We start from the raw sequence: 27,184 nt of genomic DNA, 5'->3' as shown, positions 1-27,184 counted from the left end.
GCAAGTCATATCTAATAAATGTTGTCACTATCAAGAAGTACAATATGTCACGAAAAAACATTCTCAGTATCAGTGCGATCTGTTGAATCGCTCCAGAGTTATTATTACCATTTATACAGTTGTGGCCAAAAGTATTGACACCCCTGCAATTCTGTCAGATAATACTCAGTTTCTTCCTGAAAATGATTGCAAACACAAATTCTTTGGTATTATTATCTTCATTTAATTTGTCTTAAATGAAAAAACACAAAAGAGAATGAAGCAAAAAGCAAAACATTGATCATTTCACACAAAACTCCAAAAATGGGCCATACAAAAGTATTGGCACCCTCAGCCTAATACTTGGTTGCACAACCTTTAGCTTAAATAACTGCGTCAAACCGCTTCCGGTAACCATCAATGAGTTTCTTACAATGCTCTGCTGGAATTTTGGACCATTCTTCTTTGGCAAACTGCTCCAGGTCCCTGATATTTGAAGGGTGCCTTCTCCAAACTGCCATTTTTAGATCTCTCCACAGGTGTTCTATAGGATTCAGGTCTGGCCACCTTAGAAGTCTCCAGTGCTTTCTCTCAAACCATTTTCTAGTGCTTTTTGAAGTGTGTTTTGGGTCATTGTCCTGCTGGAAGACCCATGACCTCTGAGGGAGACCCAGCTTTCTCACACTGGGCTCTACATTATGCTGCAAAATTTGTTGGTAGTCTTCTGACTTCATAATGCCATGCACACGGTCAAGCAGTCCAGTGCCAGAGGCAGCAAAGCAACCCCAAAACATCAGGGAACCTCTGCCATGTTTGACTGTAGGGACCGTGTTCTTTTCTTTGAATGCCTCTTTTTTTTCTCCTGTAAACTCTATGTTGATGCCTTTGCCCAAAAAGCTCTGCTTTTGTCTCATCTGACCAGAGAACATTCTTCCAAAATGTTTTAGGCTTTTTCAGGTAAGTTTTGGCAAACTCCAGCCTGGCTTTTTTATGTGTCGGGGTAAGAAGTGGGGTCTTCCTGGGTCTCCTACCATACAGTCCCTTTTCATTCAGACGCCGAGGGATAGTACGGGTTGACACTGTTGTACCCTCGGACTGCAGGGCAGCTTGAACTTGTTTGGATATTAGTCGAGGTTCTTTATCCAACATCCGCACAATCTTGCGTTGAAATCTCTTGTCAATTTTTCTTTTCCGTCCACATCTAGGGAGGTTAGCCACAGTGCCATGGGCTTTAAACTTCTTGATGACACTGCGCACGGTAGACACAGGAACATTCAGGTCTTTGGAGATGGACTTGTAGCCTTGAGATTGCTCATGCTTCCTCACAATTTGGTTTCTCAAGTCCTCAGACAGTTCTTTGGTCTTCTTTCTTTTCTCCATGCTCAATGTGGTACACACAAGGACACAGGACAGAGGTTGAGTCAACTTTAATCCATGTCAACTGGCTGCAAGTGTGATTTAATTATTGCTAACACCTGTTAGGTGCCCCAGGTAAGTTACAGGTGCTGTTAATTACACAAATTAGAGAAGCATCACATGATTTTTCGAACAGTGACAATACTTTTGTCCACCCTCTTTTTTATGTTTGGTGTGGAATTATATCCAATTTGGCTTTAGGACAATTCTTTTTGTGTTTTTTCATTTAAGACAAATTAAATGAAGATAATAATACCAAAGAATTTGTGTTTGCAATCATTTTCAGGAAGAAACTGAGTATTATCTGACAGAATTGCAGGGGTGTCCATACCTTTGGCCACAACTGTAGTGACACTAGTCAGAATTGTAAAATTTTGCCTGGTCATGAAGGGGTGAAAACAGGTGGGGGGTAAAGGGGTTAATATGCCTCCCAAATGTTTGATTTGTACAATCTTGTCCACTTGCCTTGCACTGTATCTCCTGCGCAAATCTGCAGCAGTTCTGTCCTACAATCACTGGAAAAACTAGTCTAGTCATGCTATCTAATGATATATAAACTGAGGTAAATTTCTGAAAGTGAGCAATATGTCAAAACTTTTGATTGATTGTTGTCCTGTCCTGAGACCCTCATCAAACCCTAATCAAAGTTGCAAATAACACTACTCTCCTCCACAGAAGACAAAGAAAGTCTGTGGAGCTCGTCATCAGTGTTGGTGATTGTCTGACTACTCTTTTCAGCTGAGGGCCCAGCACTTGACCCTCGCCTATCAACAGATTTGACATGCCTCTATTTCCCTTCTGACATGACAATGATAAAGTATTACAATTTGTTGAGGAGTAGATATATAAAAACTTTATTACAGGATCAGAAAATTCATTCTAAACAAGTGCAAAAAGGAATACCCACTTTTTCTACTCCTTTTAGCACGAATTATTCAGAAACTATCACATTTTTACATAAATATTTACCCATACTGTATCAAAATGAGATTTTGTCTGAGATGCTATCTGGGGGCATCAGATGTGTAGGTAAGAAAGCCACTAATGTAGGTAATCTTGCTTCCCCTAGTTTTTACAGAGCAAACTGATCATAATAACACTTGGTTCAATATCAAGGGTTCATACAAATGTGAGGGCAATAAATGTAATCTTGGTAGATTCATGCGGAAAACAGACACTTTTTTTAGTAGCACTAAGGCTATGTGCACACGTTGCGGATTTTAAGCGTTTTTGCCTAGTTTTTTTGCTGCGAAAACGCATACAAAAAGCAACCCATTGAATTCAATGGCATTCCGCACATGTGCTAATGCTGCGTATTTTTCCGCGGCGGAATCGCATCACGGAAAAATACGCAGCATGCTCATTCTTTGCGCGGAATCACGGGGATTCCACACACATAGGAAAGCATTGATCTGCTTACTTTCCGCATGTGGCTATGCCCACCATGCGCAAAGTAAGCGGAAAATGTGCGGATGGTACCCAAGGTCTGGAGGAGAGGAGACTCTCCTCCAGACCCTGGGTACCATATCCCTGTTAAAAAAAGAATTAAAATAAAAAATCGTGATATTCTCACCTTCCGGCATCGCCCACAGCCTTCCTCAGCGATGCTCTCGGCAAGTCCCGTTCCCAGTGATGCCTTGCGACAATGACCTGTGATGATGTAGCGGTCTCGCGTGATGCTACATCATCTGGGGTCATTGTCGCAAGGTATCACTGGGAACGGGACTTGCCGGGAGCATCATGAGGATCGGGAAGGCTGCGGGGGCCGCCAGAAGGCGAGAATATCACCATTTTTTTTTTTTTAAGATTTTTAACATTATATCTATTTACTATTGATGCTGCATAGACAGCATCAATAGTAAAAAGTTGGTCACACTTGTCAAGCACTATGTTCGACAAGTGTGGCCAACCTGTCAGTCAGTTTTCCAAGCGATGCGTCATCACAAGTTCAACTGTATCGGCATCTAACATTGATAAGAGTGGGAGCGTTACGCTCCCTCTCCCATCATTCCCCCTCTCAGAGTCTGATGTCACTGATGCAGACACTGACAGCGGGCTCAATGACGTCATTACCTGGCGCCCGCTGTCCAGAGATGTGCAGGCTCTCGGAGCAGTGGGGGAGAGGTGAGTATTGTATTTATTATATGGGATGCATTATACAATATAAAGTCTGCCTATGGGGGGTTCAGAAAACTATAGAGTCTGCCTATGGGAGTGCATTATACTTTAGAGTCTGCCTATGAGGGATGCCTTATACTATACAGGGTCTGCCTATGGGGAATGCATTATACTATAGAGTGTGCCTATGGGGAATGCATTATACTATAGAGTCTGCCTATTGGGGGGTGCATGATACAATATAGAGTCTTCCTGTGATGGTTCATTATACAATATAGAGTCTGCTTATGGATCGTGCGTTATAATATAGGGTAGGGGTCCCCAACCTGTAGCTCGGGAGCCACATGTGGCTCGCGGTCCCATGAATTGTGTCTCTCGGCTGTCTCCTAGCTTGGTGCATTAGCTGCATGTCTAGCAAACAAGTATGAGGAGAAAATGTTAAAATGGTTAATTTTGTGTGTAGTCCTGCACAGAAGAGCAGGTCTGGATGCACATATACTGGTCTTAGGGGTTTAGAGATCATTTAAGTATGGTATGCTGGAGACAGGATGATACTACCTGTCGGAAAAGGTGCCAGAAGCTAGATGTGACAGTGTGTTGAGAGTGCTGGATGGGAGAATACTGAATGGGGGAATTGTGGGGACCTCTGGATCTTGTTATACTGCTTCGGGGTGATTTCTGTGGAAAAGATTTGGTTATCATTATTATCCTAGTAATTGGGGCTCTGGTTGCCACTGCTGTGAGGGGGAGGGAGCTAGATGTGGCTCGCGACGCTCTCACAGAGCGGAATGTGGCTCTCTAGGTCAGAAAGGTTGGGGACTACTGCTATAGGGTCTGCCTATGGGTATGCATTATATCATAGAGTCTGCAAATGGGGATGCATTATTCTATAGTGTCTGCCTATTGGGGTGTGCATTATACAATGTAGAGTCTGTCTATAGGGGTTCTTTATACAATATAGAATCTTTCTATGGGGCTGCATTATGCTATGGAGTCTACCTATGGGGAGTGCATTTTACTATGCATGCCTATAGGGAGTGCTTTATACAATATACAATCTTCCTATGGGGAGTTCATTATACTATACAGGCCTATGGGGGGTGCGTTATACTATAGAGTCTGTCTATGAGGGGTGCATTGTACTATATAGAGTCTGCCTATTGGGGTGCATTATATTATAGAGTCTATACACCAAAGAAAAAATGGAACCAAGAGCAATAAATAAAATATATAATTTTATTGTTAACCAAAAGATAAAATACAAATTTTGTAATAGATCAATCACATATTTAAAGATGTATAAGGGAATCAGCAACACCCAGTTACCACATACGGATGAGGAGGATAAAAAAATGGCAATATGTAAGCAAATGCATATAATGATAATGCAAAAGAATATATAGATAATATTCAAATTTTGTTACCCTCCACCAAATAGGGAAGCAAATGCAAAAAATATATAGATTTTTATATGTGTATATCCCAGATATGAAAAAACACAATTTTTACTGATCATTTATGTAAAAAGCATTAGGGCATAATAAAGTGATCCCTGAAAGGACCTACAAATGGCCAGTTACAAATACTGATAATGACCTAATAAAGTGCATAAAAAATGATAATATTCAAAATTGGTAACCCATCACAAATATGGAGGGCGAGAGTTACAAAAAAGTAAATATCTATAATAATAAATGCCCTAAGCAGCTTCCGGTTGTAACAACTTCCGTCCAGTTGTAACCGGTGACGTCACCGCACACCTCTTTCCATGTTAACCCTCAACACACCACTCCTCCTCAACACACACACTCCTCTCACCTTTCACCATCTCCACTCACGTCCACTCACTCTTTCACACCACATACGACCCTTTCTCTCACTCCGTCTCTCATACTCACGCCGTCATCGCTGCTGATCCACGATCCCCGACATCATCTTCTGCCGGCGCCATCCTGGATCCAGACGTCCTCCACGCCGGCGACATGTTCTTGCGGCGACGCCATTTTGGATCGGCGAAATCCCGCGATAGTCAAGATGGCGTCGCCGCAAGAACATGTCGCCGGCGTGGAGGACGTCGGGATCCAAAATGGCGTTGGCGAAATCTCGCGAGATTTCGCCGATGCCATTTTGGATCCCGACGTCGTCCACGCCGGCAACATGTTCTTCCGGCGACGCCATCTTGATTATCGCGGGATTTCACGATACTCAAGATGGCGTCGCCGCAAGAACATGTTGCCGGCGTGGACAACGTCTGGATCCAGGATGGCACCGGCGGAAGATGTCGGGGATCGTGGAGCAGCGGCGATGACGGCGTGAGTATGAGAGACGGAGTGAGAGAAGGGGTCGTATGTGGAGTGAAAGAGTGAGTGGAGATGGTGAAAGGTGAGAGGAGTGTGTGTGTTGAGGGTTAAAATGGCAAGAGGTGTGATGCTATCGCATCCTCCCGATGCGATAGCATCGGGCCATAATCTAGTATATATATAATCTCCTTCAAGTAAAAAAGACACAATTCCATCTCAACATTCATATAAAGTGCAGAGGTGCACAATAAAGTGATCAATAACAAAACCTACAAAATAGAACATGCAATATAGAGAAAGAAAAATGTAGCCTGATATCACTGAGGGAAATAATGAGATCCTATAACCGGATCTACAATGTAACCTTTGAAAGGTAACCATAAGTCAGTATTAATAGTAGTTACTATCAGGTATACCAGGCGAGGACAATAATATGCAATACTAAAGGGTCAGTGTACTGTGTGGGTGGTACTATACAGTGAGAGCACATTATACTGTGTATTAGAGAGCATCATACTGTGTATAGGGGAGCTGTACAGGGGGGAGACTCAAGACATTATTAAATGTAAAGTAGGCACCGATTGTTATAGGGGAACTCAGGTTACTGTGACTGTATAATTTACTGAAGGAAAGTATAGAAAACCCTTCTGTGGTGTTCACAGTCCTCTTGCAATAGGAGGAGCTGGATGGCAAAACAAGTGCTAGTAATATCCCAAAAGTAATAGGATTGAAAAAATAACTTTTACCCATGCCAAAGGAGTTGAAAAGAAAAATCTTGAGTGAGGAAGAGGGCTCAATTTTGGCTTTACTAGCAGAGGGATACAGTGAGCGTCATGTTGCCTCCATCCTTAAAATTTTTAAGATGGCAGTCCATTATAAAAAGGTCAAGCAGCAGACATTGGGGACAACAAAGCTACAGACCGGCAGAGGGTGAAAATGACTCTTCACTGACCGATATGACCGTCATCTTATTTGAATGTCACTCAGCAACCGCAGGATGACATCAAGTGACCTACAAAACATAGTAACATAGTAATTAAGGTTCAAGGGAGACTTTAAGTACATCTAGTTCAACCCATATCCTATCCTAACTTGCCCTAACATGTTGATCCAGAGGAAGTAAAAAAAAAACCCCATGTGGCAAACAGTAAGCTTCACATTGGGGAAAAAAAATTCCTTCCCGACTCCACATACGGCAATCAGACTAGCTCCCTGGATCAACGCAACACTAAGGAAACTAGTGTATATACCCTGTAATATTATACTTTTCAAGAAAGGCATCCAGTCCCTTCTTAAATTTTAGTAGGGAATCACTCATTACAACATCATATGGCAGAGAGTTCCATAGTCTCACTGCTCTTACAGTAAAGAATCCGCATCTGTGATTATGCTTAAACCTTCTTTCCTCCAGACGTAGAGGATGCCCCCTTGTCCCCGTCACAGGTCTAAGAGTAAAAAGATCATTAGATAGGTCTTGGTATTGTCCCCGCATATATTTATACATTGTAATAAGATCACCCCTAAGCCTTCGATCCTTCGATTCTCCAAACTAAATAACCCCAAGTGTAATAACCTGTCTTGGTATTGCAGACCCCCCAGTTCCCTAATAACCTTGGTCGCTCTTCTCTGCACCCGCTCCAGTTCAGCTATGTCTTTCTTATACACCGGAGACCAGAACTGTACGCAGTATTCTAAGTGTGGTCGCACTAGTGACTTATATAGAGGTAAAATTATGTTCTCCTCATGAGCATCTATGCCTCTTTTAATGCATCCCATTATTTTATTTGCCTTTGCAGCAGCTGCCTGACACTGGCCACTAAATGTGAGTTTGTCGTCCACCCATACACCCAGGTCTTTTTCAGTGACAGTTTTGCCCAGTGTTTTACAATTAAGCACATAATTATACATCTTGTTCGTTCTACCCAAGTGCATGACCTTACATTTATCCCCATTAAAGCTCATTTGCCATTTATCAGCCCAAGCATCTAGTTTACATAAATCCTCCTGTAATATAAAATTGTCCTCCTCTGAATTGATTACCCTGCAGAGTTTAGTGTCATCTGCAAATATTGAAATTCTACTCTCTATGCCCCTTACAAGGTCGTTAATAAATATGTTAAAAAGAAGCGGGCCCAAAACTGACCCCTGTGGTACCCCACTGCTAACCGTGACCCAGTCCGAGTGTGCTCCATTAATAACCACCCTTTGTTTCCTATCCCTGAGCCAGCTCTTAACCCACCTACACATATTTTCCCCTATCCCCATTGTTCTCATTTTATGTATCAACCTTTTGTGTGGCACCGTATTAAAAGCTTTTGAAAAGTCCATATACACCACGTCCACTGCATTCCCTTGGTCCAGTCCGGAACTTACCTCTTCATAAAAGCTTATCAGATTAGTCTGACAGGAACGGTCCCTTGTAAACCCATGTTGATATTGGGTCATAAGTTTATACTTCTCCAGATACTCCAGTATAGTATCTCTTAGAAAACCCTCCAGGATTTTACCCACAGTTGAGGTTAAACTTACTGGCCTATAATTTCCAAGTTCAGTTTTTGTCCCCTTTTTGAATATTGGCACCACATTTGCTATACGCCAGTCCTGTGGTACAGACCCTGTTATTATGGAATGGCAAATGTCAGCTAGGGTGAAGTGCACGGCAAGAACAGATCGTAACAGGCTCCTAGAGGCAGGTCTCATGTCATGTAAAGCTGGAAAAAAGCCTTTCATCAATGAAAAGCAAAAGAGATCCAGACTGAATTTTGCCAAAGACCATAAGGATTGGACCACAGAGGACTGGAGTAAGGTAATCTTCTCTGAAGAGTCTAATTTTCAGCTTTACCCAACACCTGGTCATCTAATGGTTTGACGGAGACCTGGAGAGGCATACAAGTCATAGTGTCTGGCACCCACTGTGAAATTTGAAGATCGGTGATGATCTGGGGATTCTTCAGCAAGGCTGGAATTAGGCAGGTTAATTTTTGCGAAGAACGTATGACTCAAGCCGCATACAAGGTTATCCTGGAAAACAGTTGATTCTTTCTGCTCAGGCAATGTTCCCCAACTCTGAGGACTGTTTTTTCCAGCAGGACAATGCAGCATGCCACAAAGCTAGGTCAATCAATGTGTGGATGAAGGACCACCACATCAAATCCCTGTCATGGCCAGCCCAATCTCCAGACCTGAACCCCTTTGAAAACCTCTGGAATGTAATCAAGAGGAAGATGGATAGTCACAAGCCATAAAACAAAGAAGAACTGCTTAAATTTTGGTACCAGGAGAGGCATAAGGTCACTCAAAAGCAGTGTGAAAGACTGGTGGCAAGCATGCCAAGATGCATAAAAGCTGTGATCAAAAATCATGGTTATTCCACAAAATATTTATTTCTGAACTCTTCCTGAGTTAAAACATTAGTATTGTTGTTTCTAAATGAATATGAACTTGTTTTCTTAGCATTATTTGAGGTCTGCAAGCACTGCATTTTTTGGTTATTTTGACAATTTCTCATTTTCTGAAAATAAATACAAAATGTAGTGCTTGGAAATTTGAAGAAGACATGTTGTCAGTAGTTTATAGAATAAAAGAGCAATTTACATTTTACTCAAGAATATACCTATAAAGTAAAGAGAAAAATCAGACAAACTGAAAATTTTGCAGTGGTCTCTTAATTTTTTTTAGAAATTCAAAAACTGAAAAGTGGGGTGTGCAATATTTTTCGGCCCCTTTAGCTTAATACTTTGTTATGCCACCTTTTGCTGCGATTACAGCTGCTAGTCGCTTGGGGTATGTCTCTATCAGTTTTGTACATCGAGAGACTGAAATTCTTGCCCATTTTTCCTTGGCAAACAGCTCGAGCTCAGTGAGGTTTGATGGAGATCGTTTATGAACAGCAGTTTTCAGCTCTTTCCACAGATTCTCGATTTGGATTCAGGTCTGGACTTTGACTTAGCCATTCTAACACCTGGATACGTTTATTTGTGAACCATTCCATTGTAGATTTTGCTTTGTTTGGGATCATTGTCTTGTTGGAAGACAAATCTCTGTCCCTGTCTCAGGTCTTTTGCAGACTCCAACAGGTTTTCTTCAAGAATGGTCCTGTATTTGGCGCCATCCATCTTCCCATCAATTTGAACCATCTTCCCTGTCCCTGTTGAAGAAAAGCAGGCCCAAACCTTGATGCTGCCATCACCATGTTTGACAGTGGGGATGGTGTGTTCAGGGTGATGAGCTGTGTTGCCTTTACGCCAAACATATCGTATGGCATTGTAGCCAAAAAGTTTGATTTTGGTTTCATCTGACCAGAGCACCTTCTTCCACATGTTTGGTGTGTCTCCCAGGTGGCTTGTTGCAAACTTTAAACAACACTTTTTATGGATATCTTTGAGAAATGGCTTTCTTCTTGCCGCTCTTCCATAAAGACCAGATTTGTGCAGTGTACTACAGACTGTCCCACCTCAGCTGTAGATCTCTGCAGTTCATCCAGAGTGACCATGGGTCTCTTTGCTGCATCTCTGATCAGTCTTCTCTTTTTTTGAGATGAAAGTTTAGAGGGACGGCCGGGTCTTGGTAGATTTGCAGTGGTATGATACTCCTTCCATTTCAATATGATCGCTTGCACAGTGCTCCTTGGGATGTTTAAAGTTTTAAAAATCATTTTGTATCCAAATCCGGCTTTAAACTTCTCCACAACAGTATCACGGACCTGCCTGTTGTGTTCCTTGGTCTTCATGATGCTCTCTGTGCATCAAACAGAACCCTGAGACTATCGCAGAGCAGGTTCATTTATACGGAGACTTGATTACACACAGGTGGAATATATTTATCATCATTAGTCATTTAGAACAACATTGGATCATTCAGAGATCCACAATGAACTTCTGGAGTGAGTTTGCTGCACTAAAAGTAAAGGGGCCGAATAATATTGCACGCCCCGCTTTTCAGTTTTTGAATTTCCACAAAATTTTAAAATAACCAATAAATTTTGTTTAACTTCACAATTGAGTCCCACTTGTTGTTGATTCTTCACCAAAAGTTTACATTTGGTATCTTTATGTTTGAATCATAATATGTGGCTAAAGGTTGAAAAGATATATATATATATATATATATATATATATACACATACATACAGTTGTGGCCAAAAGTATTGACACCCCTGCAATTCTGCCAGATAATACTCAGTTTCTTCCTGAAAATGATTGCAAACACAAATTCTTTGGTATTATTATCTTCATTTAATTTGTCTTAAATGAAAAAACACAAAAGAGAATTAAGCAAAAAGCAAAACATTGATCATTTAACACAAAACTCCAAAAATGGGCCAGATAAAAGTATTGGCACCCTCAGCCTAATACTTGGTTGCACAACATTTAGCCAAAATAACTGCGACCAACCCCTTCCGGTAACCATCAATGAGTTTCTTACAATGCTCTGCTGGAATTTTAGACCATTCTTCTTTGACAAACTGCTCCAGGTCCCTGATATTTGAAGGGTGCCTTCTCCAAATTGCCATTTTTAGATCTCTCCACAGGTGTTCTATGGGATTCAGGTCTGGACTCATTGCTGGCCACCTTAGAAGTCTCCAGTGCTTTCTCTCAAACCATTTCCTAGTGCTTTTTGAAGTGTGTTTTGGGTCATTGTCCTGCTGGAAGACCCATGACCTCTGAGGGAGACCCAGCTTTCTCACATTGGGCCCTACATTATGCTGCAAAATTTGTTGGTAGTCTTCAGACTTCAGAATGCCATGCACACGGTCAAGCAGTCCAGTGCCAGAGGCAGGAAAGCAACCCCAAAACATCAGGGAACCTCTGCCATGTTTGACTGTAGGGAGTGTGTTCTTTTCTTTGAATGCCTTTTTTTTCTCCTGTGAACTCTATGTTGATGCCTTTGCCCAAAAAGCTCTACTTTTGTCTCATCTGACCAGAGGACATTCTTCCAAAACGTTTTAGGTTTTTTCAGGTAAGTTTTGGCAAACTCCAGCCTGGCTTTTTTATGTGTCGGGGTAAGAAGTGGGGTCTTCCTGGGTCACCTACCATACAGTCCCTTTTCATGCAGACACCGACGGATAGTACGGGTTGACACTGTCGTACCCTCAGACTGCAGGGCAGCTTGAACTTGTTTGGATGTTAGTCGATTGCGTTGAAATCTCTTGTCAATTTTTCTTTTCCGTCCACATCTAGGGAGGCCACAGTGCCATGGGCTTTAAACTTCTTGATGACACTGCGCATGGTAGACACAGGAACATTCAGGTCTTTGGAGATGGACTTGTAGCCTTGAGATTGCTCATGCTTCCTCACAATTTGGTTTCTCAAGTCCTCAGACAGTTCTTTGGTCTTCTTTCTTTTCTCCATGTTCAATGTGGTACACACAAGGACACAGGACAGAGGTTGAGTCAACTTTAATCCATGTCAACTGGCTGCAAGTGTGATTTAGTTATTGCCAACACCTGTTAGGTGCCCCAGGTAAGTTACAGGTGCTGTTAATTACACAAATTAGAGAAGCATCACATGATTTTTCGAACAGTGCCAATACTTTTGTCCAGCCTCTTTTTTATGTTTGGTGTAGAATTATATCCAATTTGGCTTTAGGGCAATTCTTTTTGTGGTTTTTCATTTAAGACAAATTAAATGAAGATAATAATACCAAAGAATTTGTGTTTGCAATCATTTTCAGGAAGAAACTGAGTATTATCTGACAGAATTGCAGGGGTGTCAATACTTTTGGCCACAACTGTATATATATATTAGTAGCACATGTAATTCCCCACACACCCAAAGAATACTGCAGAACAAGCGTAATATGATTTGTACACCTAATATATTGTCCAGGATAATCTCTGTCTGGAAACCATATTAAGCCGAGAACAGTTCAGTTTAATTCTATTTACTTAATTAGGAGTAATTGAATCATTTATCGTGTGAATCCGGAGAATCATTTTATTGGGCTGCAGCTTAAAATATTAAGAACAGTTTTTTCTCTCTTTGGAAAATATTAAATATGCTAACTTTATAATTAAAAAAAGGTCAAGCATAAAAATGTTATTTATGCAGAGACAGTGAGCTGCATACAGCACATACAGTGGTAACATTTTACAGAGTACCTCCGTACCAGCTCTGCCTGTTACAGTGACCGATACTTTGGGTACATGCAGGAACACTTCTAGACATTACATTAGAGTGATGTTTATAAAAATATGCAGATGGCAACAAGTGGATATTTTTTTATACAAAAAAACGTAAACAAAAAATCTGTTCTTACATATGATGTACGGTATATAACTACATGAAAAGGGATATTGGATTCATAACAAACAAATGTAATTTTATTGTACATATTAAGAGTTATTCTTACACAGGATGAAGCTTTCTCGGATTAATTACTCAGTGCTATGTTACTTATAACACATCATTTGTGGTTAGATAGGCATCTAGCCCCTTCTCTGAATGCTGACAGTGTCTGCAATTTTGTACCTGTTGGTATAGAGCAGGGGTGGGGAACCTCAGGCCGTAAATGGCCCATGATGACCTTTTCTCCGGCCCACGGGCAGATTCCCGGGGACCGCAGTGCTTGGGCCGGCAGCTGTGTTTTGATGGCCACAGGGGCTTTTATTTCTTCTTGCTCTGTGAGCATGAGCACATAGTGTTCACTACTGAATGCTGAGGTGCATGCGATAAAAGATTACAGCCTGACACCAGTGCCAGTGTCAGGACGTTTGTGGGCTGTCAACGTGTAGTTTGTACGCCCCCCGAAGGATGGTATACAGTCATATGTTTCAGACAACAATACAGTGAAGAATTCTTTACAGTTACAGTAGTCATACTTTGGATGCTCTATACCATGGGTGGAGAACCTTTATTTCAGCCAAGGGCCATTAGGATATTTACAGTCATATGTTAAAGTTTGGGCACCCCTATTAATGTTAACCTTTTTTCTTTATAACAATTTTGGTTTTTGCAACAGCTATTTCAGTTTCATATATCTAATAACTGATGGACTTAGTTATATTTCTGGATTCAAATGAGGTTTATTGTACTAACAGAAAATGTGCAATCTGCATTTAAACAAAATTTGACCGGTGCAAAAGTATGGGCACCCTTATCATTTTCTTGATTTGAACACTCCTAACTACTTTTTACTGACTTCCTGAAGCACTAAATTGGTTTTGTAACCTCATTGAGCTTTGAACTTCATAGCCAGGTGTATCAAATCATGAGAAAAGGTATTTAAGGTGGTGCAAGTAGTTCTCCTATTTGATTCTCCTATGAAGAGTGGCATCATCGGCTCCTCAAAACAACTCTCAAATGATCTGAAAACAAAGATTATTCAACATAGCTTTTCAGGGGAAGGATACAAAAAGTTGTCTCAGAGATTTAACCTGTCAGTTTCCACTGTGAGGAACATAGTAAGGAAATGGAAGAACACAGGTACAGTTCTTGTTAAGCCCAGAAGTGGCAGGCCAAGAAAAATATCAGAAAGGCAGAGAAGAAGAATGGTGAGAACAGTCAAGGACAATCCACAGACCACCTCCAAAGACCTGCAGCATCATCTTGCTGCAGATGGTGTCACTGTGCATCGGTCAACAATACAGCGCACTTTGCACAAGGAGAAGCTGTATGGGACAGTGATGCGAAAGAAGCCGTTTCTGCAAGCACACCACAAACAGAGTCGCCAGAGGTATGCAAAAGCACATTTGGACAAGCCAGTTACATTTTGGAAGAAGGTCCTGTGGACTGATGAAACAAAGATTGAGTTGTTTGGTCATACAAAAATGCGTTATGCATTGAGTCTAAAAAAACACAGCATTCCAAGAGAAACACTTGCTACCCACAGTAAAATTTGGTGGAGGTTCCATCATGCTTTGGGGCTGTGTGGCCAATGCCGGCACTGGGAATCTTGTTAAAGTTGAGGGTCGCATGGATTCAACTAAGTATCAGCAGATTCTTGAAAATAATGTGCAAGAATCAGTGGCGAAGTTGAAGTTACGAAGGGGATGAATATTTCAGCAAGACAATGATCCAAAACACCGCTCCAAATCTACTCAGGCATTCATGCAGAGGAACAATTATAATGTTCTGGAATGGCCATCCCAGTCCCCAGACCTGAATATCATTGAACATCTATGGGATGATTTGAAGCGGGCTGTCCATGTTCGGCGACCATCAAACTTAACTGAACTGGAATTGTTTTGTAAACAGGAATGGTCACAAATACCTTCATCCAGGATCCAGGAACTCATTAATAGCTACAGGAAGCGACTAGAGGCTGTTATTTTTGCAAAAGGAGGATCTGCGAAATATTAATGTCACTTTTATGTTGAGGTGCCCATACTTTTGTATCGGTCAAATTTTGTTTAAATGCAGATTGCACATTTTCTGTTAGTACAATAAACCTCATTTGAATCCAGAAATATAACTGAGTCCATCAGTTATTAGATATATGAAACTGAAATAGCTGTTGCAAAAACCAAAATTGTTATAAAGAAAAAAGGTTAACATTAATAGGGGTGCCCAAACTTTAACATATGACTGTAAATATCCTAATGGCCCTTGGCTGAAATAAAGGTTCTCCACCCATGGTATAGAGCATCCAAAGTCTGACTACTGTAACTGTAAAGAATTCTTCACTGTATTGTTGTCTGAAACACCGTTCATCCAGACGTGGTGAATGTTCCTTGGTCTTTGCACAGTTCTTGGAAAAATGAAATCCTATGCCACTTTTTTGTATTGATGATGTACAGTGGGGCAAAAAAGTATTTAGTCAGTCAGCAATAGTGCAAGTTCCACCACTTAAAAAGATGAGAGGCGTCTGTAATTTACATCATAGGTAGACCTCAACTATGGGAGACAAACTGAGAAAAAAAAATCCAGAAAATCACATTGTCTGTTTTTTTTTCATTTTATTTGCATATTATGGTGGAAAATAAGTATTTGGTCAGAAACAAGCAATCAAGATTTCTGGCTCTCACAGACCTGTAACTTCTTCTTTAAGAGTCTCCTCTTTCCTCCACTCATTACCTGTAGTAATGGCACCTGTTTAAACTTGTTATCAGTATAAAAAGACACCTGTGCACACCCTCAAACAGTCTAACTCCAAACTCCACTATGGTGAAGACCAAAGAGCTGTCAAAGGACACCAGAAACAAAATTGTAGCCCTGCACCAGGCTGGGAAGACTGAATCTGCAATAGCCAACCAGCTTGGAGTGAAGAAATCAACTGTGGGAGCAATAATTAGAAAATGGAAGACATACAAGACCACTGATAATCTCCCTCGATCTGGTGCTCCACGCAAAATCCCACCCCGTGGGATCAGAATGATCACAAGAACGGTGAGCAAAAATCCCAGAACCACGCGGGGGGACCTAGTGAATGAACTGCAGAGAGCTGGGACCAATGTAACAAGGCCTACCATAAGTAACACACTACGCCACCATGGACTCAGATCCTGCAGTGCCAGACGTGTCCCACTGCTTAAGCCTGTACATGTCCGGGCCCGTCTGAAGTTTGCTAGAGAGCATTTGGATGATCCAGAGGAGTTTTGGGAGAATGTCCTATGGTCTGATGAAACCAAACTGGAACTGTTTGGTAGAAACACAACTTGTCGTGTTTGGAGGAAAAAGAATACTGAGTTGCATCCATCAAACACCATACCTACTGTAAAGCATGGTGGTGGAAACATGCTTTGGGGCTGTTTCTCTGCAAAGGGGCCAGGACGACTGATCCGGGTACATGAAAGAATGAATGGGGCCATGTATCGTGAGATTTTGAGTGCAAACCTCCTTCCATCAGCAAGGGCATTGAAGATGAAACGTGGCTGGGTCTTTCAACATGACAATGATCCAAAGCACACCGCCAGGGCAACGAAGGAGTGGCTTCGTAAGAAGCATTTCAAGGTCCTGGAGTGGCCTAGCCAGTCTCCAGATCTCAACCCTATAGAAAACCTTTGGAGGGAGTTGAAAGTCCGTGTTGCCAAGCGAAAAGCCAAAAACATCACTGCTCTAGAGGAGATCTGCATGGAGGAATGGGCCAACATACCAACAACAGTGTGTGGCAACCTTGTGAAGACTTACAGAAAACGTTTGACCTCTGTCATTGCCAACAAAGGATATATCACAAAGTTTTGAGATGAAATTTTGTTTCTGACCAAATACTTATTTTCCACCATAATATGCAAATAAAATGAAAAAAAAAACAGACAATGTGATTTTCTGGATTTTTTTTTCTCAGTTTGTCTCCCATAGTTGAGGTCTACCTATGATGTAAATTACAGACGCCTCTCATCTTTTTAAGTGGTGGACAGGCCCGGATTGGCAATATAACCAACCGGGCATTTTCCCGCTGGGCCGCTGTCACGTGGGCCGCGGGCGGCAGCGCCCGATCATCTGGCCGCTTGCCAGCTGCTGCGGCCACTGTTGCTCCTGCCGCCGGCCCTCTGCGGGCACGGCGGTGATAGTTTCCAAGTTCCTCCCGCACTGCAGGGAGATAAGCCGCCACGCCCCCCCCTCGCACCCCATCCTCGCACCCCATCCTCGCCTTAGCATGAGACCCCCTCCCCCCGCAGCCACTCACAGCGTCGCACTCGCTTGCCTGCTCGCTCTGTTCGCAGGACCTGTGATGAGGTCACAGGAGGGGAGGAGTCAGGGGGTCACATGATCAGGAGCCTTTGTCCAGACCCCCGATCATGTCACCCCTGACTCCGCCCCTCCTGTGACCTCATCACAGGTCCTGTGCGCTCAGCCTTTCCTCTACCGTCTGCAAGACTCTGCTTTGCTGTTATCATGGTGCTGGTTGAGGTAAGTATGTGTGGGGTCAGGATTTACAGTGTGGATGTAGCAGAGCTGTGTGTGTACGAGGTGTACGGAGCGGAGCCGTGTGTGTACGACGTGTACGGAGCGGAGCCGTGGGTGTACGAGGTGTACGGAGCGGAGCCGTGGGTGTACGAGGTGTACGGAGCGGAGCCGCGTGTGTATGAGGTGTACGGAGCGGTGCCGTGTGTGTACGAGGTGTACGGAGCGGAGCCGTGTGTACGAGGTGTACGGAGAGGAGCCGCGCGTGTACGAGGTGTACGGAGAGGAGCCGCGCGTGTACGAGGTGTACGGAGAGGAGCCGCGCGTGTACGAGGTGTACGGAGAGGAGCCGCGCGTGTACGAGGTGTACGGAGAGGAGCCGTGTGTACGAGGTGTACAGAGAGGAGCCGCGCGTGTATGAGGTGTACGGAGAGGAGCCGTGTGTACGAGGTGTACAGAGAGGAGCCGCGCGTGTATGAGGTGTACGGAGAGGAGCCGTGTGTACGAGGTGTACGGAGAGGAGCCGTGTGTACGAGGTGTACGGAGCGGAGCCGTGTGTGTGTACGAGGTGGAGCCGCGCGTGTACGAGGTGTACGGAGCGGAGCCCTGTGTGTACGAGATGTACGGAGAGGAGCCACGCGTGTACAAGGTGTACGGAGAGGAGCCGTGTGTACGAGGTGTACGGAGAGGAGCCGTGTGTGTACGAGGTGTACGGAGAGGAGCCGTGTGTGTACGAGGTGTACGGAGAGGAGCCACGCGTGTACGAGGTGGACAGAGTGGAGCCGTGTGTGTATGGAGTGGAGCCATATGTGTACGGGATGTACGGAGCGGAGCCAAGTGTGTACAAAGCATACGAAGCGTGCTTTTCCCACGGACACAGGAGTACACGGCGGAGCCCCGAGGAGCATTTTAAAACACACACATGACGTTCCACCTGAAGTGATGTGCTGGAAGCTGACCGGAAATGAGATAATTTCTTGAGGAGATTGTGACGGAACTAGGAATGCTTCAGATCCATCACTGTGTCCTCCTCCGACAGCGCAGACAGCAGGATCGCCTTGGAATCGGGGATGCCGGCCATGTGAGCGGATCATGATAGGTCCTGCACCGGGAGGCTCAGGTGGGCACTACAATGGGAGCCGGGCTGCTATAGTATCTTTGTAGAATCTTTCTTTCTTTCTTTCTCTCTTTTTCTTTCTCTCTCTGTTCTTTCTTTCTCTCTCTGTTCTTTCTTCCCCTCTTTCTTTTTCTTTCCTCTCTTTCTCTCTGTTCTTTCTTTCTTTTCTTTACTTCTTTCTTTCTCTCTCTGTTCTTTCTCTGTCTCTCTCTGTTCTTTCTTTCTTTCCCCTCTTTCTTTCTCTCTCTGTTCTTTCTCTGTCTCTCACTGTTCTTTCTTTGTCTCTCACTGTTCTTTCTTTCTTTCCCCTTTCTTTCTCGCTCTCTCTGTTTTCTTTTTTCTCTCTCTCTCTGTTTTCTCTCTTCCTTAGTGCCAGTCAGTGTGCCCATAATGCCAGCCACTGTGCCCTCAGTACCAGTCAGTGTGATCAGCAGTGCTAAATGGGTGCGATTAGGTGTGGACATGGGTGTGACTATTTGTGAAATGGGTGTGGCTGGGCGTGGCCAAAATTTGCAGCGGCGCGCTGCGCGCGCGCGCCACAGTCTTTGTCCATCTTTCCCTTCTTCAAAAGTTGGGAGGTATGATAGAGGCGGCTATGACCAGGGGGTCTGGTTGCCCAATAGAGAGTAGTTCTGCCAGGAATTCTGTAATCATGCATACAAAAGGGGACAGAGATTTGGGAGGAGTACTGTACCTAAAAGCAATAAATAGGACTGAGCTGAAATACTGGGCACAGCTGTGACTACATGTTATATAGTCGTGTTAATCTCCTCTCACTTCTTGTAAACTACAAGTGTACAAAGATATTATATAGTCACCATGTGACTAGTGGGCCTGTGTAACTTCAAATGCCAGGGCTGAATTTTAGTCCCAGTCCGGCCCTGGTGGTGGAACTTGCACTATTGCTGACTGACTAAATACTTTTTTGCCCCACTCTATATTTATTCATAATTCACATTTAAGGTGTATTTCACAGGTCTACAAAAAATATTTTTTTGTAATCATCGCAGGTGACTTTGTATTTTTCTTAATCATCTTTTTGTGCTGATTTCAAAAATGTATATACGGTAGTTTTTCTGTAGCACGTATAGATTCCATGGAGCAGCATCATTATTATAAGGTATAGGAGATATACTGGTGACATTAAGAAAACCGTAATCTACATATCAGAAAAAAATGCTTCACCTTACAAAACAGTTTTTATTGAACCAAAATAATTTCACATGCAAAATAGAAACCAAAATATGAGCAGAAATTAAAAGTGCTTGACATTAGACTGTCGTTGATATGATTTTTCAGGTTTGTCCCTATATAACATCCAACAGTAATCTGCCATCATTGACTCATTCCAAAAACCCTGGTAGAGGTGTTCCATTACTTTAATGTCCTGGTGAAACTGCTCGCTTTGTTCATCACTTACATCCCCAAGATTTTGAGGAAAGAAATCTAAATGTGAATGCAAAAAATTTATTTTCAGAGACATGCGACATCCAAGACACTGGTATGCATTTAGCAGTTCCTCCACACCTTCAACATATTCTGGAGATTTTTCTTTTCCTAAGAAGTTTTCACAGATCCACTTGAAGCTTTTCCAAGATCTCAATTCCTTATCATTTAGAGTTCCTTCAAACACATCATCTCTCATAAGCTCTCTGATCTGAGGACCAAAAAATACCCCTTCCTTCAGTTTTACTGGTGAAATGCTGGAGAATTTCTGTGAAATGTACTGGAACCCTTGTGAATTTGTCTTTGCCATGGCTTCCACAAAATTTTTAATCAATCCCAACTTTGTATGTAGTAGAGGAAAAAAGATTTTTGTTGGGGCAGCTAAAGGATTATGCTGAACATTGTCTCTACCTGGAGAATAGATGTTTCTCTGTCTCCAGTCACGACAAACATAATGCTTTACTGTATTTCTACTGTCACATAAACACAAGAAGCAACAATATTTTGTGAAACCTCTTTGTATTCCCATTAGCAGACCAAGCACTTTCAAATTTCCACAGATATTCCATTAATGATGCTTTTATTGTATAGCATCCAAAACAACTGACAAATTTTCATAACTTTCCTTTAAATGACATGAGTGAGCAATAGGAATTGATTGTTTCATATTTCCATTGTGAAGCAACACTGCTTTCAAGCTTCTCTGGGATTTGTCAATAAACAATCGCCAATATGCAACAAAATACTCTTCATTTAGTTCTTCATAGATGTCATTCACATTGTTACAGTACACCATTGGTCCATCAACTGTGAAAAATTGTGTTAGTGTTACTTCTGTTTCGGTAATAACACAGTTTGACATCATGAAGAAGATTCTTCTGTTTCAACCTAGATGCAAGAAGTTCAGCTTTATCTTTTGACAATGAAATGTCTCTGATGAGATGATTTAATTTATGTTGAGTAAAGCATCCTGTCTGCTCAGCTGCTCCATTAGATACATACTCATCTTGACTTGAGGTCTCCATGTCTTCGCCAGTAGCTTCAGCTCCATAGTCTTCATATTCTACTTCATTTTCATCCAATCCAGACAACAGTGGTGCAGGGACTGGCAAGGTACCATCATGTGGAACTGGCCTTATCGCAGATTGAAGCTCAGGGTAATTAATCTTATGTTTGTTCTTTGTAGAAAAGCCCTTCAGTTTGACAAAACAAAAGTAGCAGTCATCACTATGATTTTTGGGTTCTCCCCAAATCATGGGAACAACAAATGGCATAGCCACTTTCCTAATATGCAATCACGAAGACCCTTTGAACAACTTGTGCATATCACATGAGGGGCAGAGCTTTTGGCTTGATCACCAAGTGGACACTTAAAGTACATCTGGTACATCTTTTTAATCTGAGTGATTGAACGCACTTGGCCTTTTGGTGTAAAAGAACCACACACATAGCAGAATCTGTTCGGATGATTGATACACTGTCGGGGCATTTTTCTCCTTTAAATCAGATCAAACAGTAGAGTAAGTTCAGTTCAATGGTGGTAACAAACTAAAAAAAAAAATGCAATGAGCTGGCCGACTATATGTAGATATTTCCCCAGAGATGACAGAGGCAGCTTGTATGTAGAACTGATGTTACTAGAGGTAATCTGGCAGATAACTATATACAGTTGTGAGGTAAACGGGTCAGACTATTCCTTACAGATGAAGATTTGCAGACAGGCAGTTTCTCAGTGTGATATCGGCTGCTTTCAGGTTCTCTCTCTGTGGAGACCCTCACTCAGTTACACCTCAGTGGCTGAGCTGGTTTCTTCCCTCTGAGGCGACTTGCCCTCCCAGAAATGCAGTGAAAATCCTCTCACAATGGCGGCTGTCCGCTGCCTTCCCTTCTCCCTGTGACAGGACTCAGATCCCTGTAGAGGCCTGTCTCCTGTCAGAGTCTCACATACCAGTCCTTGCTGCCACCACCGTCCTTTTCTGACTGACTCAAATCTTACCGCCTCATAACAGTTAGCTCCTCCCCATAACATGTGACTTTCTGAGAAGCAGTCATTGGTTGACTGCACTGTCAATGCTCCTTCCCATAAAACTCACTAAAACCTTTACTGATGTTTTCCCCGTAAGAAAATTCACAATTAATGGGAATAACATAGGAAAAACCACATACATTGAAAATGCAGAAATAACATAATTACAAAAATACTTCTATCGCAGAAACTTTATGTGTAGAACAAAACTAAGCATCTTTTTAGAATTAGCACATATACAGACATATTACCTTTGCTGATGATTTTTTTGTGCTGACCAGTGAGAGACTTCATATCTCATTTAATAATTGTGTTGATTACTACAAGCCTCCTCTACCTCCCCTATATCCATTTTACCTTGTGGACCCCAAAACTAAATATCATGTTCAAGATTTATAGAGGGGTGAATAATACATTGGGATTGACAAGTTTTATCTCTCTTTTCATACTTTATCACTTCCTATTTGCTTTAGTGGGTGCTGCTTGACATTGAGGACTGCTGCTTATATTGCTTGTAACCAGAACACCCAAGTTCTTCTCCTGTTCTGTTATCTACAGGTTTTATAATATTTATTATATGTATATTTGATATATGCAGTAACGCTATCACTGTGGCCTAGGTGCACAATGTGAACAGGAAATTCATTATTTTTTTTTAAACTAAAGGGAATTCCTTCCTTACTGGGACCCGCTCTAGTAATGAAAGCAGAGAGCCACATGCAAATTGCTGCTCTTTGTTATATGGACCTCTTCATACATGGCATTGGATATTGGCAACAGCAGCTGATCACTAGAGATTTCTAATGCTACGACAACCTTATTACTTACCTGGCATCGTTCTAAATAGAGGTTGTCCTCATCAAACAATCTCTTTAAGTACATCCTTAAGACCTACCGCATAGGATGGCATTGACCCATACTTGATTTTGCCAGATAACTGCTGTTTCACCCACCAAGCCGTGACACTAATGAAATCGTTTTCCTACTCATTAAGCTGCTTTCTGGCAAAACTTCATTAGCAGTACACAGTGTATCGCCATAATTTTCTTAGGACGTTCTTTTGAAGTGTCACCAATGCTACGTCCATCACTATTTTAATATCAGAAAACTCAGATGATTTGTATCCGTATTATCACCTATATTCCATCCATGTGTCAGTTTTTTACATCCGCTTGTCATCCGTATGTCTCCATTTTTTACGTCCTTGTGTCTGTTTTTTATATCCGTCCGACAACTGTATTTATATATTAAGAGTTTAAAATGATCAAATACAGGTTTCTATGCTAAGAGTTGCAATATAGTCATAAAAATCAGATTCTATACTTGTGATCTGTATGGGATCTGATTATTTTTTTGCTCAACCTCAAACTTCAATAGGCCAGTCTCATCTGAAATACGGATGAAAATTGTGCACGCTGCGATGTTTTGCACATGGACACTCAGAGCATGGGAAATAAAAATCTAAACAGCCCTATTGATTACATTTCGTCAGTGTGCTATATGTGTGCTGTAGGTGTGTTATGGGGGCGCTGTAGGTGTGCTATAGGTCTGATATAGGTGCTCTTTAGGTCTGCTATAGGTGTGCTGTAGGAGTGATATAGGTGTGCTGTAGAAGTGCTATAGGTGCAGTGTAGGTGTGCTATAGGTGCACTATAGGCGCGCTGTAGGTCTGCTATAGATGTGCTGTAGGAGGGCTATAGGTGCGCTGTAGGTCTGCTATAGGTGTGCTGTATGAGTGCTATAGGTGCGATGTAGGTGTGTTATAGGTGTGCTGTAGGTCTGCTGTATATGTGCTATAGGTGCGCTGTAGGTCTGCTATAGGTGCTCTTTAGGTCTGCTATAGGTGTGCTGTAGGAGTGATATAGGTGCACTGTAGGAGTGATATAGGTGCACTGTAGGAGTGCTATAGGTGCACTGTAGGTGTGCTATAGGTGCACTGTAGGTCTGCTGTAGGTGCACTATAGGTGCGCTGTAGGTGTGTTATAGGTGTGCTGTAGGTGTGCTATAGGTGTGCTGTAGGTCTGCTGTAGGTGCACTGTCCAGTTTTACCTTGGACAGGAGACGTCCATGTAATCCGCACGTGTGAACGAGCCTTGTTAGAGATGAGAGCGATGCAGGAGAATTTGCTAATTCCTACTCATACTAACATCCCTATGGAACCTTGTATACTTATCCTCGTACTAATTAGACCTCTTGTATATTGACATGGCCGCTAATTCAGTCAGTTTTATCTGTTAATTAAGGGTTTGAAGGATGCCGCTTTAATAAGTAAATATATTAGGATTGTATAGTAGTTGAATTGTTTTCAGGACATTGAATACTGATTTATCACTTAGTAATTATCCGGAAAAAAACAAACAAATCTGCCCCTCGTTATGAGCAAAAAGTGGAAATGAAGCCCCTCTATGAGGGCTATATCTCACATTATGTCTGCATGACCGTTTGTCGGGACATGTGGTTACAGACCTGGAAGCACACATGTTTGTACATGAATTATAATGCTTATATAACGGATAGCTGGCGCAAAGCAAGAAAGTTGTGAATTAGAGTAGTAATACGTCTGCGGCTCGGCGGCACTACGGTGGCCTGTTTTTCTGTCATGTATTAATCCTCAGACCTTAATGCTGAACAACATTTGTGTCATTGTCTACACAAATTTAATTTGTTTATGCACCAGTTCAGTTAATCCTACAATCTGCTTTTCTCAAATGAGACCGGATAATGGAGACATGGTCCCTCACAGGTCTTCAGGCTTTTAAATTCTGATAAAATCAGGATTCTTCACTGGGTCTTGCTACAGCTCTGAATTAAGCCACTTTAAATGTAATTACCAGAGCTGGCTGTACATCAGGAACATCCATTAAAAAAATTGATTGACCATGCTGTTATGGGGAGGCATTTTATGAACAAACGATCCTGATGGGCCCTGAGCTGTAAATTATGAAAGCAAAAAAAGGGGGAAAAAATCAGGTAAATACTTTATTAGCTGTTAATGAAAGGTTCACTGGATAACTCAATTTCTTTTTCTTTTCAAAACAGCTACTTCATGGAAGCGTGGTGCATGGCCATCTATCACGATCGCTTTATTGATTTCAAGCAAGAGGTGCGCGAAATCCTAGCATCCAAGAAAGTAAGAAAAATCACTAATATGTCCAGTTCTCTAAGAGGCGTAACTTTGTCCTCGTGCTTCACAGCTCGTTAGGACAGGCCACTTTGTTCTGGATTATGTGAGCCTGCAGCAATATGTATTAGCTTCAGACTAATATAATTAGATAGAGGCTTTGCTGTGAGATGGATAAACTCACAAATGTGGATGTGTTTGATGAATTCCCTATAGCAGGAGATGCTGCAGAAAAACTTACACTTCATAAATCTGTATATTGTTAAAAGAGAGCTGATCTGTACGTTCAGCAAACAACATTTTCATAAATCAATATTCCAGGTGAGTATAAGATATAGGCCAGGGTCACACTTGCAACTGCAATGTGAGAAACTCGTGTGAGTCTCTCGCATCAATACCCGTTTCTGCCGCCGACACTCAGGACCGGAGCGTTCAGCTGCATAGAAATACATGCAGCCGCACATTCTGGTCCCGAGTGCCGGCGGCAGTGGCTGGAATTGAGACGAGAGACTCACGCGAGTTTATCGCATTGCAATTGCAAGTGTGAGCCTGGCCATATTGTAATATATCTTATAAAAAAAAATTCTGCTTATTTCCCCACTTATGAGCCATTTTTTCCCCTCACTCTGCCTCTTAAACTTGTCCTCCTCTCTAAAATAAACAGCTCATCTCCTCTTGCTGAAGACAAGACTGACTGCCAGCAAGGTGAGGTTTCCTATTATATTCTACTAGATGATGGCCAGATTCTATCGCTTCGGGTATTCTAGAGTCTCTGTTAAAATAAAAAATAGTGATATACTCACCTCCTGACGGCCCCCGGACTCTTTCTCTCCTCTCACCACGCTCCCGGCATCTTCCGGTCCCAGTAATGCTTAGCGCGAAACACTGCTGATGACGTCGCGCTCTCGCGAGAGTGACGTCATCTCCGGCCCTTCACGCTAAGCATTACTGGGACCGGAAGATGCCGGGAGCGTGGTGAGAGGAGGGACAGAGTCCGGGGGTCGTCGTAAGGTGAGTATATAACTATTTTTTATTTTAACAGAGACTCTAGAATACCCGATGCGATAGAATCGGGCCACCATCTAGTGTATTATACTCCTGTTACACTCGGAGCTGCTGTCACTGTTCTGCTGTTACCTAATGTATTGTACTCCAGTTACAGCCAGAGCTGCAGTCACTGTTCTGCTGTTACCTAATGTATTGTACTCCAGTTACACCCAGAGCTGCTCTCACTGTTCTGCTGTTATCTAATATATTGTACTCCAGTTAATCCCAGAGCTGCAGTCACTGTTCTGCTTTTACCTAATGTATTCTAGTCCAGTTACACCCAGAGCTGCAGTCACCGTTCTGCTCTTACCTAATGTATTATACTCCTGTTACAGCCAGAGCTGCAGTCACTTTTCAGATCTTACCAAATGTATTGTACTCAAGTTACACCCAGAGCTGCAGTCACTGTTCTGCTGTTACCTAATGTATTGTACTCCAGTTACACCCAGAGCTGCTGTCACTGTTCTGCTGTTATCTAATGTATTGTACTCCAGTTAATCCCAGAGCTGCAGTCACTGTTCTGCTTTTACCTAATGTATTGTAGTCCAGTTACACCCAGAGCTGCAATCACTGTTCTGCTGTTACCTAATGTATTGTACTCCAGTTGCACCCAGATCTGCAGTCACTGTTCTGCTGTTACCTAATGTACTCCTGTTACACCCAGAGCTGCAGTCACTGTTATGCTGTTACCTAATGTAATGTACTCCAGTTACACCCAGAGCTGCAGTCACTGTTCTGCTGTTACCTAATGTAGTGTACTCCAGTTACACCCAGAGCTGCAGTCACCGTTCTGCTGTTACCTAATGTAGTGTACTCCAGTTACTCCCAGAG

The 27,184-nt window shown here is 42.4% G+C and overlaps 1 protein-coding gene across 3 annotated transcripts in view; it reads left to right on the top strand.

The window, feature by feature from the left end:
* CFAP61 (cilia and flagella associated protein 61) overlaps nucleotides 1-27,184 on the top strand; it is a 439,348-nt gene that overhangs the window by 375,356 nt on the left and 36,808 nt on the right. For 2 of the 3 annotated variants that reach the window (XM_073557422.1, XM_073557421.1), the window contains exon 26: nucleotides 25,225-25,315. The exons of the other annotated variant lie outside the window; for it this stretch is intronic. In XM_073557422.1, the coding sequence (XP_073413523.1) occupies nucleotides 25,225-25,315 (91 nt within the window). The remainder of the gene's footprint in view (nucleotides 1-25,224; nucleotides 25,316-27,184) is intronic. 3 annotated transcript variants of the gene reach the window in all.

The sequence above is a fragment of the Dendrobates tinctorius genome, unplaced genomic scaffold, assembly GCF_039654945.1.
Source record: "Dendrobates tinctorius isolate UK_male_01 unplaced genomic scaffold, ASM3965494v1 ptg000250l, whole genome shotgun sequence".
In the NCBI taxonomy this organism is placed as follows: domain Eukaryota; kingdom Metazoa; phylum Chordata; class Amphibia; order Anura; family Dendrobatidae; genus Dendrobates; species Dendrobates tinctorius.
Note: the sequence above shows the minus strand (reverse complement) of the source record. Positions and strands in the feature narration are given on the sequence as shown.